General features: G+C 39.9%; 1 protein-coding gene across 1 annotated transcript in view; it reads right to left on the reverse strand.

Annotated features, from left to right (window-relative positions):
- The window catches only part of pnpla2 (patatin-like phospholipase domain containing 2), a 55137-nt gene that overhangs the window by 19880 nt on the left and 21348 nt on the right, over window positions 1-13909 (reverse strand). The window contains exons 2-3 of the mRNA XM_072591994.1: window positions 11148-11380; window positions 10761-10826 (exon numbers count right to left, since the gene is read on the reverse strand). Coding sequence (XP_072448095.1) covers window positions 10761-10826; window positions 11148-11380 — 299 coding nt within the window. The remainder of the gene's footprint in view (window positions 1-10760; window positions 10827-11147; window positions 11381-13909) is intronic.

Genomic DNA, 13909 nt, shown 5'->3' on the forward strand with positions numbered 1-13909 from the left:
CCACCCAGACTCATTCCCCTACCCTATATTTACTCCTGACCAATGCACCCAACACTACGGGCAATTTAGCACATCTTTGGATTGTGGGAGGAAACCGGAGCACCTGAGGGAAACCCACACAGACACAGGGAGAATGTGTAAACTCCACACAGACTGACAGAGTCACCCGAGGTGGGAATCAAACCCGGGTCCCTGGCACTGTGAGGCAGCAGTGCTAACCACTGAGCCACCATGCCACCCCAAATATCTTGCGAATATCTGCCTCATCTCACATCACAAAGACTGGCCACCTGTGCAAGATGCTGCCAGGTCCATTACTTCAACCTTTATATTACTTCCTTCCAATTAGGAGCGGGTGAAAACAAAAACACAAAAACACTTCAGAATGGCAATGACTAGTGCAACCTTTTGAAGTGCTGCTTTGCTGCAGGAGGTGGTTTTGTAGATGAGCTCAGGAGGTAAAAGAGCTCTGCACTGAGGAAGTTTGGAGACATGTCATGCTCGAAAGGCAGAGAGGTGCACGAGTGTAACAACAATGTTTACATATAACAATCCTCAAACTAATGAGGCTCCGCTATTCACTGAAAGTGCAAGGCATGTACGTAGCAGTTAAGTAGACTGACGACACAGTGTTATCATGAACCCTTTTGTGTACATAATGAAGTGCTGTTATTTCAGCATGGTGTCACTTTAACCTCGAGCTCCTAAAACGTCAACTCCATATTTACAAACCCAGTGCACAAAACAAATCCTAAGCAACTCGAGGTAAGTGATCAAAATCATACTTGCAACCCAAAAACACTAACAAACACAGTAACAGAGAAAGAACTGCCGGATGTTTACCTGGTATTGATCTTTTTCTGAACGATACTATTCCGTGAACCAGTGTAACACTCCAAAGTATGACTCAGGGATGACCGCTATGTCCTGTATTTCAACTTTGTAACACCAAGGTCCCTGGTTAATGATTTAAGTTACTACTATCATTCCAAACAATGAACTCTCTAAACTCACCACTTCATTTTCAAAGAATGAAGTTTCCAGTTACTTCCACAATTGTTCTATCATATGACTACCAGGATGGTGCAAAGTCAGACTACAACAAGAGTATTTTTTGTATGGCATACTTCATTTGAACTGCACCAAGCAGCAACAACCAGGCTCAAAGTTAAATTAATACACAGTGCAAACATCCTATAGTGTAGATAGCTTCACTCTAAGTATCAGGAATCCCTCACTGAAAGGTTCTGCAGAGACAAGTCCCAAATTGAGATGACCCAAACCATGTGCTCAAGAGAGATCTGCTGGAACCATTGTCCTGAGGTTTGGAAAACTCTGAGCAGTAATATCCGATTAAAGGTTTGAGGAATTGTCCACGTAGCTGTTAGTGGAAATCTGATGAAGAAGCTTGAGCAGTGTCACTGAATAACTAACATTTACTTTCCTGCTAAAGTGTAGAAATGGTGATTACCAAAGCCCAGTCATTTCACCATCCTCTTTCCATGTGATAAAGTTTAAAAAAAAAATCACAATACCAGGTAATAGTCCAACAGGTTTAGTTGGAAGCACTAGCTTTCGGAGCGCTGCTCCTTCATCAGGTGGTTGTGGAGCAGGACCCTAAGTCTATGATCCTGATCCACAGCTACATGAAGGAGTAGCATGCTGAAAACTAGTACTTACAAATAAACCTGTTGGACTATAACCTGGTGTTATGTGAGTTTTTAAAACTTTGTCCACCCCAGTCCAACACCGGTACCTCCATCATGTGATAATGAACTTCCCAAAATTCACGTTTGGTGAACAGAAAATAAAGTGCTCTGTGAAATCTTGATTGACGGAGGAGGACTAAAATAATGAAAATCATAGATAGTGCCTTTTGCTTCTGGAGTAGTAATCACAGACGCCTGGACTAATAATCCAGAACCTTCAATCGAGTCGGAGCAGAAATGATTTCAGAATTTGTTCTGGAATACAAACCTGTTGGACTGTAGGGAGAACCAGAACAGTATACGGATATCCTCCATGTGGGCAAATGAACAGTCTTTACCCAGTTTGGTCCATTTGTGATGCTAGTGAAATTTTAAAAAAAGTGTCTTGTTCTCAGTCGGAGACCTTCCCGCTGAAGTTAAATGGTGATGAGTTAGGTTATCAGACCCTCCTGGTGTCTCAAATACATGTAAAGATCATCTCATGCAAATAATCGATGCGTTTGCTTGGATAAAGCCAAACTCCAAATGTTTGTTTGTTTCTTTGCTATGCTTCTGTACAGAACTGAAGTGCATTTGTGACAATGCATATGTAAAGATTTTTATGAATAAAGTATATTTGTGTCAAAAAGTGTCTTGTTCTTAACTAGCTCTGAAATAATGTATTGAAAAAAATGCATTTGAAGTCATTATAAACGACCATGATGGTTCTTCCAAGTTTGCCAGCAATAAGTATATGCTGAGAATGGAAAACCTTTCTGACTACAATGAGATGGTGGAACCATTTTCTGGAAAGCATGAATTAAAGTTCCGTAGAAGAGTTGTCCTGGGCTTGAAACATTAAACTTTGGTTTTTTTTCTCCACGTGGATGTTGAAGGACCTGCTGAGTTTCTCTGGCATGTGTTTTTATTTTAGATTTCCAGCATCAGTGTTTTCCTTTTAGCTGATTCACCACAATTTGCTTAATCTTCACATAGCAAGCTGAACATTTAGCCAAACAGAAATACACAGGGCTGGGAAATTGTGACACAAGAGAGCTAGAAATGTAGCAGGAGATGATTACAATGCAAAAGGCCAGAGAGAAAAAGTGACACAGGCAAAAAGGAAAGAAAGCAAAAAGGAGCTGTTGGGGAAGGTAGGAAGAGCCATAAATGGACAAGAAATGGTGTCAAAGTGTTGGATTTATATAGAGTATTGTCTGCTGCTATCAAACAAGCTCAAATGAAATGAAAGAGCTGAAAACGTGTTGCTGGAAAAGCACAGCAGGTCAGGCAGCATCCAAGGAGCAGGAGAATCGACGTTTCGGGCATGAGCCCTTCTTTAGGAAGCCTTCTTCGGGCTCCTGCCCGAAATGTCAATTCTCCTGCTCCTTGGATGCTGCCTGACCTGCTGTGCTTTTCCAGCAACACATTTTCAGCTCTGATCTCCAGTATCTGCAGTCCTCACTTTCTCCTCAAACAAAATGAAACTCTGGCTTTATTGAAAAATATTACCAATGAGATACTAACACATAACCTTTGTATGAAATGCATGTTAGCTATTAGCATCAATTTAAAATTATAACCCAATTACTAAGGACACATTCAGAAGATTAAAATGCACTGCCTCAGGAAAGTCTAAGAAATTCCCATGTCTGTATGATATACATGGCCAATTATCTCCTACAGTAACACTCAACTCAATAGGAATGCACTGACTTAAATGAGCATATCCAATATTATTGTTTATGCGCTAATGAGACACCAGTTATAGACTTGCACTTCATATTCTCAGTACAAAACAGCGCCATTCAGGTGACAGCCACTCGTCTGACTTACTTGTAACCTCATACATAAAACTGAAGGAGGAAATAATCAAGATTTTAACTTGCTTGGAGATAGAACACCTTATCCAATGATGGCAAATAGAATTAAGCAGAATCCAAAAAAGGTTTTTACAAATATTTTAAAGGACAAAAGGGTAACTAGGGAGAGAATAGGGCCGCTCAAAGACCAGCAAGGCTGCCTTTGTGTGGAGCCACAAAATAAAAAGGGAGGAGATACTAAATGAATGTTTTGCATCAGTATTTACTGTGGAAAAGGATATAGAAGATATAGACTGTAGGGAAATAGATGGTGACATCTTGCAAAATGTCCAGATTACAGAGGAGGAAGTGCTGGATGTCTTGAAACAGATAAAGGTGGATAAATCCCCAAGACCTGATCAGGTGTATCCGAGAACTCTGTGGGAAGCTAGGGAAGTGATTGCTGGGCCTCTTGCTGAGATATTTGTATCATCGATAGTCACAGGTAAGGTGCCGGAAGACTGGAGGTTGGCAAACGTGGTTGGTGCCGCTGTTTAAGAAGGGTGGTAAAGACAAACCAGGGAACTATAGACCGGTGAGCCTTACCTCGATGGTGGGTAAGTTGTTGGAGGGAATCCTGAGGGACAGGATGTACATGTATTTGGAAAGGCAAGGACTGATTAGGGATAGTCAATATGGCTTTGTGTGGGAAATCATGTCTCACAAACTTGACTGAGTTTTTTGAAGAAGTAACAAAGACGATTGATCAGGGCAGAGCAGTAGATGTGATCTATATGGACTTCAGTACAGCATTCGACAAGGTTCCCCATGGGAGACTGATTAGCAAGGTTAGATCTCATGGAATACAGGGAGAACTAGCCATTTGGATACAGAACTGGCTCAAAGGTAGAAGACAGAGGGTGGTGGTGGAGGGTTGCTTTTCAGACTGGAGGCCTGTGACCAGTGGAGTGCCACAAAGATCGGTGCTGGGTCCTCTACTTTTTGTTATTTACATAAATGATTTGGATGAGAGCATACGAGGTATAGTTAGTAAGTTTGCAGATGACACCAAAATTGGAGGAGTAGTGGACAGCGAAGAGGGTTACCTCAGATTACTGAGGAAGAGCTTATCCCCAAAATGTCGATTCTCCTGCTCCTTGGATGCTGCCTGACCTGCTGCACTTTTCCAGCAACACATTTTTCAGCTCTGATCTCCAGCATCTGCGGTCCTCACTTCCTCCCTTTTTACCTCAGATTACAACAGGATCTGGACCAGATGGGCCAATGGACTGAAAAGTGGCAGATAGAGTTTAATTCAGATAAATGCGAGTTGCTGCAGTTTGAGAAAGCAAATCTTAGCAGGACTTATACACTTAATGGCAAGGTGCTAGGGAGTGTTGCTGAACAAAGAGACCTTGGAGTACAGGTTCATAGTTCCTTGAAAGTGGAGTCACAGGTAGATATGATAGCAAAGGTGGCGTTTGGTATGCTTTCCTTTATTGGTCAGAGTATTGAGTACAGGAGTTGGGAGGTCATGTTGCGCTGTACAGGATATTGGTTAGGCCACTGTTGGAATATTGCGTGCAATTCTGGTCTCCTTCCTATCGGAAAGACGTTGTGAAACTTGAAAGGGTTCAGAAAAGATTTACAAGGATGTTGCCAGGATTGGAGGATGTGAACTATAGGGAGAGGCTTAACAGGCTGGGGCTGTTTTCCCTGGAGCGTCAGAGGCTGAGGGGTGACCTTATAGAGGTTTACAAAATTATGAGGGGCATGGATAGGGTAAATAGGCAATATCTTTTCCCTAGGGTGGGGGAGTCCAGAACTAGAGGGCATAGGTTTAGGGTGAGAGGGGAAAGATATAAAAGAGACCTAAGGGGCAACCTTTTCACACAGAGGGTGGTACGTGTATGCTGCCAGAGGAAGTGGTGGAGGCTGGTACAATTGCAACATTTAAGAGGCATTTGGATGGGTATATGAATAGGAAGGGTTTGGAGGGATATGGGCCGGGTGCTGGCAGATGGGACTAGATTGGGTTGGGATATCTGGTCAGCATGGATGGGTTGGACCGAAGGGTCTGTTTCTATGCTGTACATCTCTATAACTCTATGACTGCAAAACATGACAGAATTAGCAGGGTCAGTTAGCTCATTTGGCTGGATGGCTGGTTTACAATGCAGAGTGATGACAACAGCATGGGCTGAATTCCCATATTGAGGTTGCTATGAAGGACTCCCCTCAATCTCTCCCCTTGCCTGAAACTTTGTGACCCTCAGTTTAAACAATCACTAGTCATCTCAGTCTCTCCCCGAATGAGAAAATGACCCGATGGTCCAGTAGGATTATGATAATTTTACATTTACCTTTATAGAATAAGTACTAATGTGTGTGTTTGTTTATTGCAATACAAAATATAGCTATTCAATCGAGTACATCTCATCTAATGAGAAGCAATACATATCAAGAGTTTTAAAGAAAATTTGAAAGTTGTTAAAACAATGCACAATACAAAGCACAAGTGAGTCGAGGTAAACTATCTACTAGTGTTTAAACACTCTTGCAATTCAAATTACAAGAGAATGGTGGCCTTGTAATTAGTCCCCATATTTGTGCTACAATACCAGTCTTATTTAATCCAGGAATTGGAGTATAGATTTGGCTTGGCAGAGCAAAGGGAGCTGCTTATCGCCACTGCTCTCCTGCAACTTAAAACTAAATAAGGTCGCAGTAAGACCGCCTACTAACTGACCATGAGGCAAAGTGTAAAAGGAGACTCCATCTGAGTTACCACTGGTCAACGTAAAACAGGGTCAACATTTTATAATTGTAGTATATGATCACAGCTAGTTCAAACAATCTAAATCTATGCTGCAGGTTGAATTGAACAGCAATTTTCTGACTAGGTGACAATTTCAGTTCTGAATCAAATTTGATTATTCCCGGTGTCCAGTAAATAAAGTAACTGATTTCATGCCATGCCCTGTAATTTTAACAGCATCTTTGATTTATTTCTGATAAAGTTGCATAAGATTAAAGTATATTTGAGAATAAATATTCATTTTACTCATCTGTCCTCTCTCCTACAGGCACCTTTGATACTTCTGCTGCACTGCTTCACTAATGCTGAGGGTGAAGACCAAGCATTACAATTGAGATCAGTCCCATTTTCAAGTGTCCACTTCATATTAGAGTGACTGGATAATGTTCAGAGGCCAAAACCCGAGCCAATGTTTTTTCCCTTTAAGTGCAGGATGAGTTAAGATTAACAATGACAATTACGACAAGTCTGCACAAAATCAAATAACTCCAGATCTCCTAGCAAGTCTCTAAATCTGGGCTATCACTGCCAGGCAGCTATGGTTCAGTCTAATTTCTAACTACTGTACTCAAAAGGCTGCAGTTTCAAGTCGCTTCCAGAGACTTAAGCATCCAGGTCTAGGCTAACACTTTGAGGGAACACTGCAATGGATCAAACCAGTTTCTAGGCTAATATTTACTCTCTACCATCTGCACTAAAATGTAAATTATGGAGGTCATTATCTTAGTTTTCTTTGTGGAATGTTACTGAATGTAAATTGGTTGCTGTGTTTGCCACATTTCATGAATGACTGAACGCGTGCATTATGAGTTATAAAATTACTTTGGGAATTCCCCAAAAGGTGCTGCAGAAAGAGAAGTCTTTCTTCTTCCACCCCCCCCCCCCCCCCCCAATCTTAATCAGTTAATGCCTTGACAGAAGGTTTAAAGTATGTGCTTCAGCAGTTACAAGTAATGATCCTCATGTTTTAGTTAATTTATAGCAGGATAATTGGGTTGGGCATGAACTCACCGATAAAAGACACAGAGTTAATATTAAATTTACAACAATGCAGCTGATGTGGAGAAGTGTTTTCCCTTAATTTACTGTACATACAACATGTGGATTATTTCCACAATTAAAAAGGTCATTTATTTTCAGGTATCGTTATGAGCTACTTTGTTAGAACAAGCATTAGTTTTGACAACAAAAATGCAGTCAGAGTTCACATCACATTGAATTTTGAATGCTTTAGTTCATTGCAGTTATTTGGTTTGTCATTGGATGCAGCCCTTTATCCACAGCTAAAGCAGCAGTCAGCTGCACTGGCAAGCAGCCATTTGTTTTTGCTTGTTATTGGAATTAAATAATGTCCAGCAAAAACAGTTCAAACAGGGCTCTCACTTGTTTAAGACGTACAGGATTCACAAAGGGAATAAGTGGTGCACGAATAAATCAGTCAGTTCCAGTTTTGCTTCTCATTCTGTCACAAGGTCATCTATTGATCCACTTATGGATATATCAAGCAGATACAGGACAAGTTGGCAACTAAAAACAACCCTTGGAAGATTATAACATCTTTCCTATTTCCTGGTTGCGAGTTCAAAGACTGCTGACAGCAGATGCCTGGATGAGCTACTTGGCCAGGGGTATAATCAAAGTTGAGAGTAAGAGGAAAATTTAAAGTAGTAGTTACAGGGATAAATAAACTAAAGCCCACTTTGCTGAGAGCTACATGGATTTCAGGAAAATGAAGATACAAAACTAGACTGCAATCAGATAAAGAGCGGATATTATTGCATCTTTCACAACCTCCCAACATGCTTTAAAGCTAATAAATTACAGTTATCACTTAAGTGGGCAAATTAATTAACTAATTTGCACAGAAAAATGGCACCACCATATTTGGTATCACTGACAATATGTGGAAGCCTTTTCACTGTCCCTTCTATCAATCATTCATGTGAATTTCAATACTCCAGGATGGATCCCAATCTTTCCAGTTAATACTATCTGTTTAAAAATATCTTTCAAGCTGTGTTAATCTCCACATTGCAATCTTTTTCAAAATAAATCCTATAATTAGCTCAATGATATCCTCAAAAGGCTTGTCAAGCAAGATCCAATATCTATACAGTCTGACCTTCAGTATTGGTGTTAATTATTTCCCTGTTCTCTATTTCAGGATACTTTCTATTATTTTGCCAACTACTGATTTAATCTCACAATTCTGCCTTTCTTCCATCTCAGTGAAGTGCCTTCAAATGTTTTTCTAAGCTTCGTTGTGGTGCATCCTCATGCAGAGTGGCACTTTGGTGAAATACTGGAAAGTTAACTCTGTTTAGGGAGCCTTGCTCTAGTGAAAGATTTAAAAATTTAAAATAAAATTGCTCATCTCCCCAGCTACACGCAATATTGGACTGTTCCATTATCCACCAGAGAGATCAGTATTGAGGGATAGTGGAGACATGGAGAACAAGCAGTAGAAATGGACATTAGATCAGAGAGCACTTTGTACTCTAACAAGACTGTTGTTTGGCATAAGTCAAATCTCTCCTCAATAAAAGACAGACAAACAAACAAACCATGGAATGCACAAGGCTGTTTTGTCCAAAAGTGGATCCACGAACATCCAACAGCAAGAGTGAAGTCAGAATGGTTTACACAATGACTCATGTTAAACCTAAACTCCTTCAATGCTCAAAGTTTTAAATAAGTTTTCAAAAACAATTGCATTTTACCCATTCCATTCAATTTTAATATAGGGTTTTGGAGTTTGAATATGGAGTTTATGAACACAGTAATTGGGAAGGAAGAAGTGTTGACAAACAGTTTCACATTTCATCCAGTTGGCACGAGATCAGCAGATAGTAATCAGGAGTTACTGAGAAATAATTTTCTCTGAACTTATGCACTGTTGTATAACATTGTAGTTAAGCACTTGCCTTGCAACATGACAATGAATCAATGTGTCACTATAGTTCAAATCAGGAGCTAAAAAGTTGCAACTCATCAATTTCAAATTTCCAATCATTCATGAAAGCCTGCATTTATGAACCCATGCACAAACAAAAAAGTCACAATTAATTGGTAGCACCACAACACGTTACATTTCCAAAAACCGTGTGAATGAGGAACAAAAACAGAAATTGTTGGCGAAACTCAGGTCTGGCAGCATCTGTGGGAAAAAAGCAGAGTTAATGCTTCCAGTCTGGTGACTCTTCATCAGACCTGGTGAGTTTCCACAACAATTTCTGTCTTAGTTTCAAATTTCCAGCTCTGTTTTATTTATGTGAGTGAGTATACTTTCACAGAATCCATACAGATTCTATGGGTAGCAAGGTGGCTCACAGCACCAGGGACCCAGGTTCGATTCCAGCCTAGGGCGACTGTCTGTGTGGAGTTTGCACATTCTCCCAGTGTCTGCGTGGTTTCCTCCAGGTGCTCCGGTTTCTTCCCACAGTACAAAAGTTGTAAGGTTAGGTGAATTGGCAATACTAAATTGCCCATAAATGTTCAGGGATGTGTCGGTTAGTTGCATTAGTCAGGGGAAATGTAAAAGTAATAGGGTTAGGGAAATGAGTCTGGGTTGGATATTCTTTGGAGGGTCAGTGTGGACTTGTTGGGCCGAATGGCCTGTTTCCACATTATAGGGATTCTACAGTGTGGAAGCAGGCCATTCAGCCCAAAGGATCTGTATGGACCCTCTGAAGACGAACCCAGTCAGACTCATCCATGTAACGCTCTATTTTGCATGGCTAATCCACCTGATCTGCATATCGCTGGACATTATGGACAATGTAGCATGGTCAATCCACCTAACCTGCAATCTTTGGGCTGTGGGAGGAAAACCACGCAGACATAGGCAGAATGTGCAAACTCCACATGGACAGTTGCCCAAGGCTGCAATCAAACTTGGGTCCCTGGCGCCATGAGGCTGTGGTGCTGCCCCAATTTCTTTCCAATTCATTTAATATGCACTATGTTACACTTGAATACAGGATACACTATTAACTCAAAAGAAAAAAGTTTGAATGATTTCTAAAGGCACCAAGCTGTTTAGTAATTTTGAGGAAGATTCTGAAATCAGGGATAGTGTAAGAATGGTGTAGTTGATCATGGGGTTCAGTGTGTTTTCTTTTGTTCAGAAAGTTAAGACGACTGGGAAAGATAGCATCTAAAGACAGAAAATCATTAACACACTTCACAAGTAATGGAATTTTCAGTAATTCGGCACAGAATTGGAGAGGGAGGGAACTTCAATGTCAGGAGGAAAATGCAGGAATGACCCGAAAAAAAATGAAAATTATGACAGAATGTCTGTAGTTCAACACATGTACTGTTTGGAAAAAGGAAATAACTAAGCCCAGATTCATTTCAATTTGGTACTCAAATTAATATTCAACGTCACTTGTTATCTCGGTGAAACTCCATATCATTAGCTTCATGCTTTACAGTCACAGTTCAACTTACCACGCCTTGTAGCGTTGGTGGTATCAGTCCACAGTACACAGGAATAAACATGCTGCATATACAGGCCTGCAAAACAGATCAGGAACTTTTTATATGAACTGCCAGTGGCGCAATTTTTATGGCTGTACAAAAATAACATGACATCATTTATGGTCATACTAGGGAATTTGGGATAGTACTTTGACTGGTAGAAAGTTCAGGTCAGAAAAAGGTGTTCTTCTTTAAAAAGAAACCAGATTTTGGCTTCTGCCACACAGATGTGAGAAAGTCTTTGTTCACTTAGTTGCATGGAATAGGATTTGAAGTACAAAAATAGGAAAAACCCCCCGAGATGAAAATCTTCTCCCACCCATTCGGAACAAAAACAGTGTTACATTTTGACTTCACCTGGACAAGCTCCTCCTTATTGTTGAAAATAGTCACCAGAACATTCTCGCCATCAGAGACACGGGTCAATGAAATGCCCAGTCGACCTGTTGCTAGCTCGTGTGCGTTGTCTGGAAGTCCTTTGTAAAGCCGGCTACGGATGATCTTTACCAAGTTAAAGGAAGGGTGGAGTGGACCCAGAAACCTCTTCCGTGCTTCTTTGGAAACATCAATGATATTTGCACCACATTCTCCTGCAGATTAAAATGTTTAGAAAGCGTAAACATACTGCATATTTCACATGAGCTTCTTCCTGTGTCACATTAGACAAAAGCTCTTACCCTGCTGCCTATTTTTAAAGGCAGCATCCCAAACCAGACATTAGCTGATCTCAACAGGATAGTTAGTCGTCATATGTGACATCAGCACACAACGGCAAAATTAATTCAGCAAACACCACAACAAGTCTGTATTTTGTGATACTTACTGGAAATGCATTTATACAGACATTAAGTGAGAAAAGAATTGGGCACAACCATGGACCAGTGTGTTTTCTTTAGTTCAGAAAGAAAAGACGACTGGGAAAGATAGCATCTAAAGACAGAAAATCATTAACACACTTCACAAGTAATGGAATTTTCAGTAATTCGGCACAGAATTGGAGAGGGAGGGAACTTCAATGTCAGGAGGAAAATGCAGGAAAATTCATGGTCAAATAGCTCTTTGAACAAAGACAGTGAATTTCAGTCTTGAGAAATTGTCCATTTTCAAAAGACAATCTATCCTTTTAAAGTTAAAAATCACAACACCAGGTTATAGTCCAACAGGTTTAATTGGAAGCACTAGCTTTCGGAGCGCTGCTCCTTCATCAGGTGGTTGTAGAAGACACAATTGTAAGACACAGAATTTATAGCAAAAGTTTACAGTGTGATGTAATTGAAATTATACATTGAAAAATACCTTGATTGTTTGTTAAGTCTCTCATCTGTTAGAATGACCATGATAATTTCACTTCTTTCATGTGTAAATCACAAAACTTTTAAAAAAAAGTTACATTCTCAGGTTAACTGTAACAATTGGTGTCAGCCAGATAATATGTTGAAGGTGTTAGCCCCCTGTGTTCCCTGTCTGTGCCATAAGCTAATGCTTCCAAATAAACCTGTTGGACTACAACCTGGTGTTGTGATTTTTAACTTTGTACACCCCAATCCAACACTGGCATCTCCAAATCATATCCTTTTAATGCCATCCCAGTAAAATTATGTCTTTCCAAGATTATTTTCTCAATCAGGTGTGCACACGTACACATTGACCATACATTAAAGTTTCTCAACATTAAGAAAAGTTATGAGTAGAAACAAAAAGAAAAAAAAATCATTAAATACAACTCAACTTAAATTCCACACCCAAAGTTTACAGTGGCACTTGCACAAATGCAACTGTTTAACAAGGGAATAAAACAGAAGATGTAAGCTTTACTTAAACAAATGACCCAATATTATTTGTCAAAACAGCAGCAATATTGAATTTATTCCAGCTTCAACATCAGCCTCAAAACAAATGAGCAATGGAAATTAATCACCTTTTTCAGGTTTAGAAATGCCTGATAGCAAACTGTTTCGTTGAAAGCATGTTTTTTTTTTGTAAAAATAAGTTAATAGATTCCTTAACAGTTTCTTTGAAGATTCATTTGGGTTCACTATGAGAATTTCCACCAACCTCAAACAGTTCAATGTTTACACCAGGGTTAATTTTAATAAGCAGTTTGAGACTACAAGGTCAGGACATTTCCTGGCTCCACACAGTTGTCCTTTTGCTGACTTCGATGGATTACACTATGTATTTCTAAGTGAATCCTTCGTAATAGATTCCAGTATTTTCTGATGGTTGATGTGGTCTGTGACTCTCATTTCCTCTCTCAGTCCTGGCTTTCTTGAAGGATAATATTACACTTAAAGACATCCAAACTGCTGGCACTGCTCTAAGCAGTCCTGGAAAATCATAACCGGCGCATCCATATCTCTGCAGACACCTCTTTTAAAGCCTGAGTGTCATTTACTGCTCTGTTGAAGACTGCCATATTTGTCCACTTGAGCACAGAGGGTCCGAGCGTGTGCAATAGACATTGCAGAGAAAACAGCAAGAAAAATGGATTGGATTGCAGCAGTAACACTTAAGTATCTGCTCTTATCAAGAACTTTACAGCTAGATGTAGATATTCAGGTTTTTAGGACTTGAAGACACTTCCATGTTTTTCTCTGAGCTGATATAAGAATAAAAGAAACAGGAGCAGGACTGGAGTGGGGGCATTTGACATCCATAACTATTGACTGTCTTGTAGATGAAGAATTTGTCTCGAAAATAATCAATGATCCAGTCTCCACTCTACTCTGGATACAGAATTCTAACATTCACAGCCTTCCGACAGAAGAAATTTCTCCTCATCCCTGCCTTTAGTGAAATGTATTTTAGTTTGAAACTCATTTCTGCCCCCAAATTAATTATTTTAAGCGCCTCACTCTTATTAGCCCCTTTTATTGACCTATTTCTGGTACATAAATAATTGTTCAATAGCAACAGATGATATAAAAGAAAAAGCAAGCTCATAAAATGATAGATCGCCACATCCCTCATCGATTTTTTTTTTGTTTTCCCTTCTTCTTCTCCTTCAATGTAAGTGGATTCCTTTATCTGGTGGCTTTGCTCTTTGGCAGATGCAGGAGTACAAATGAATTGATTCAACCCAAAGTTTACATTCCCGTCTGCACCCCTAACATAGTCAA

Source organism: Chiloscyllium punctatum, chromosome 22 (genome assembly GCF_047496795.1).
Source record: "Chiloscyllium punctatum isolate Juve2018m chromosome 22, sChiPun1.3, whole genome shotgun sequence".
NCBI classification, from domain to species: domain Eukaryota; kingdom Metazoa; phylum Chordata; class Chondrichthyes; order Orectolobiformes; family Hemiscylliidae; genus Chiloscyllium; species Chiloscyllium punctatum.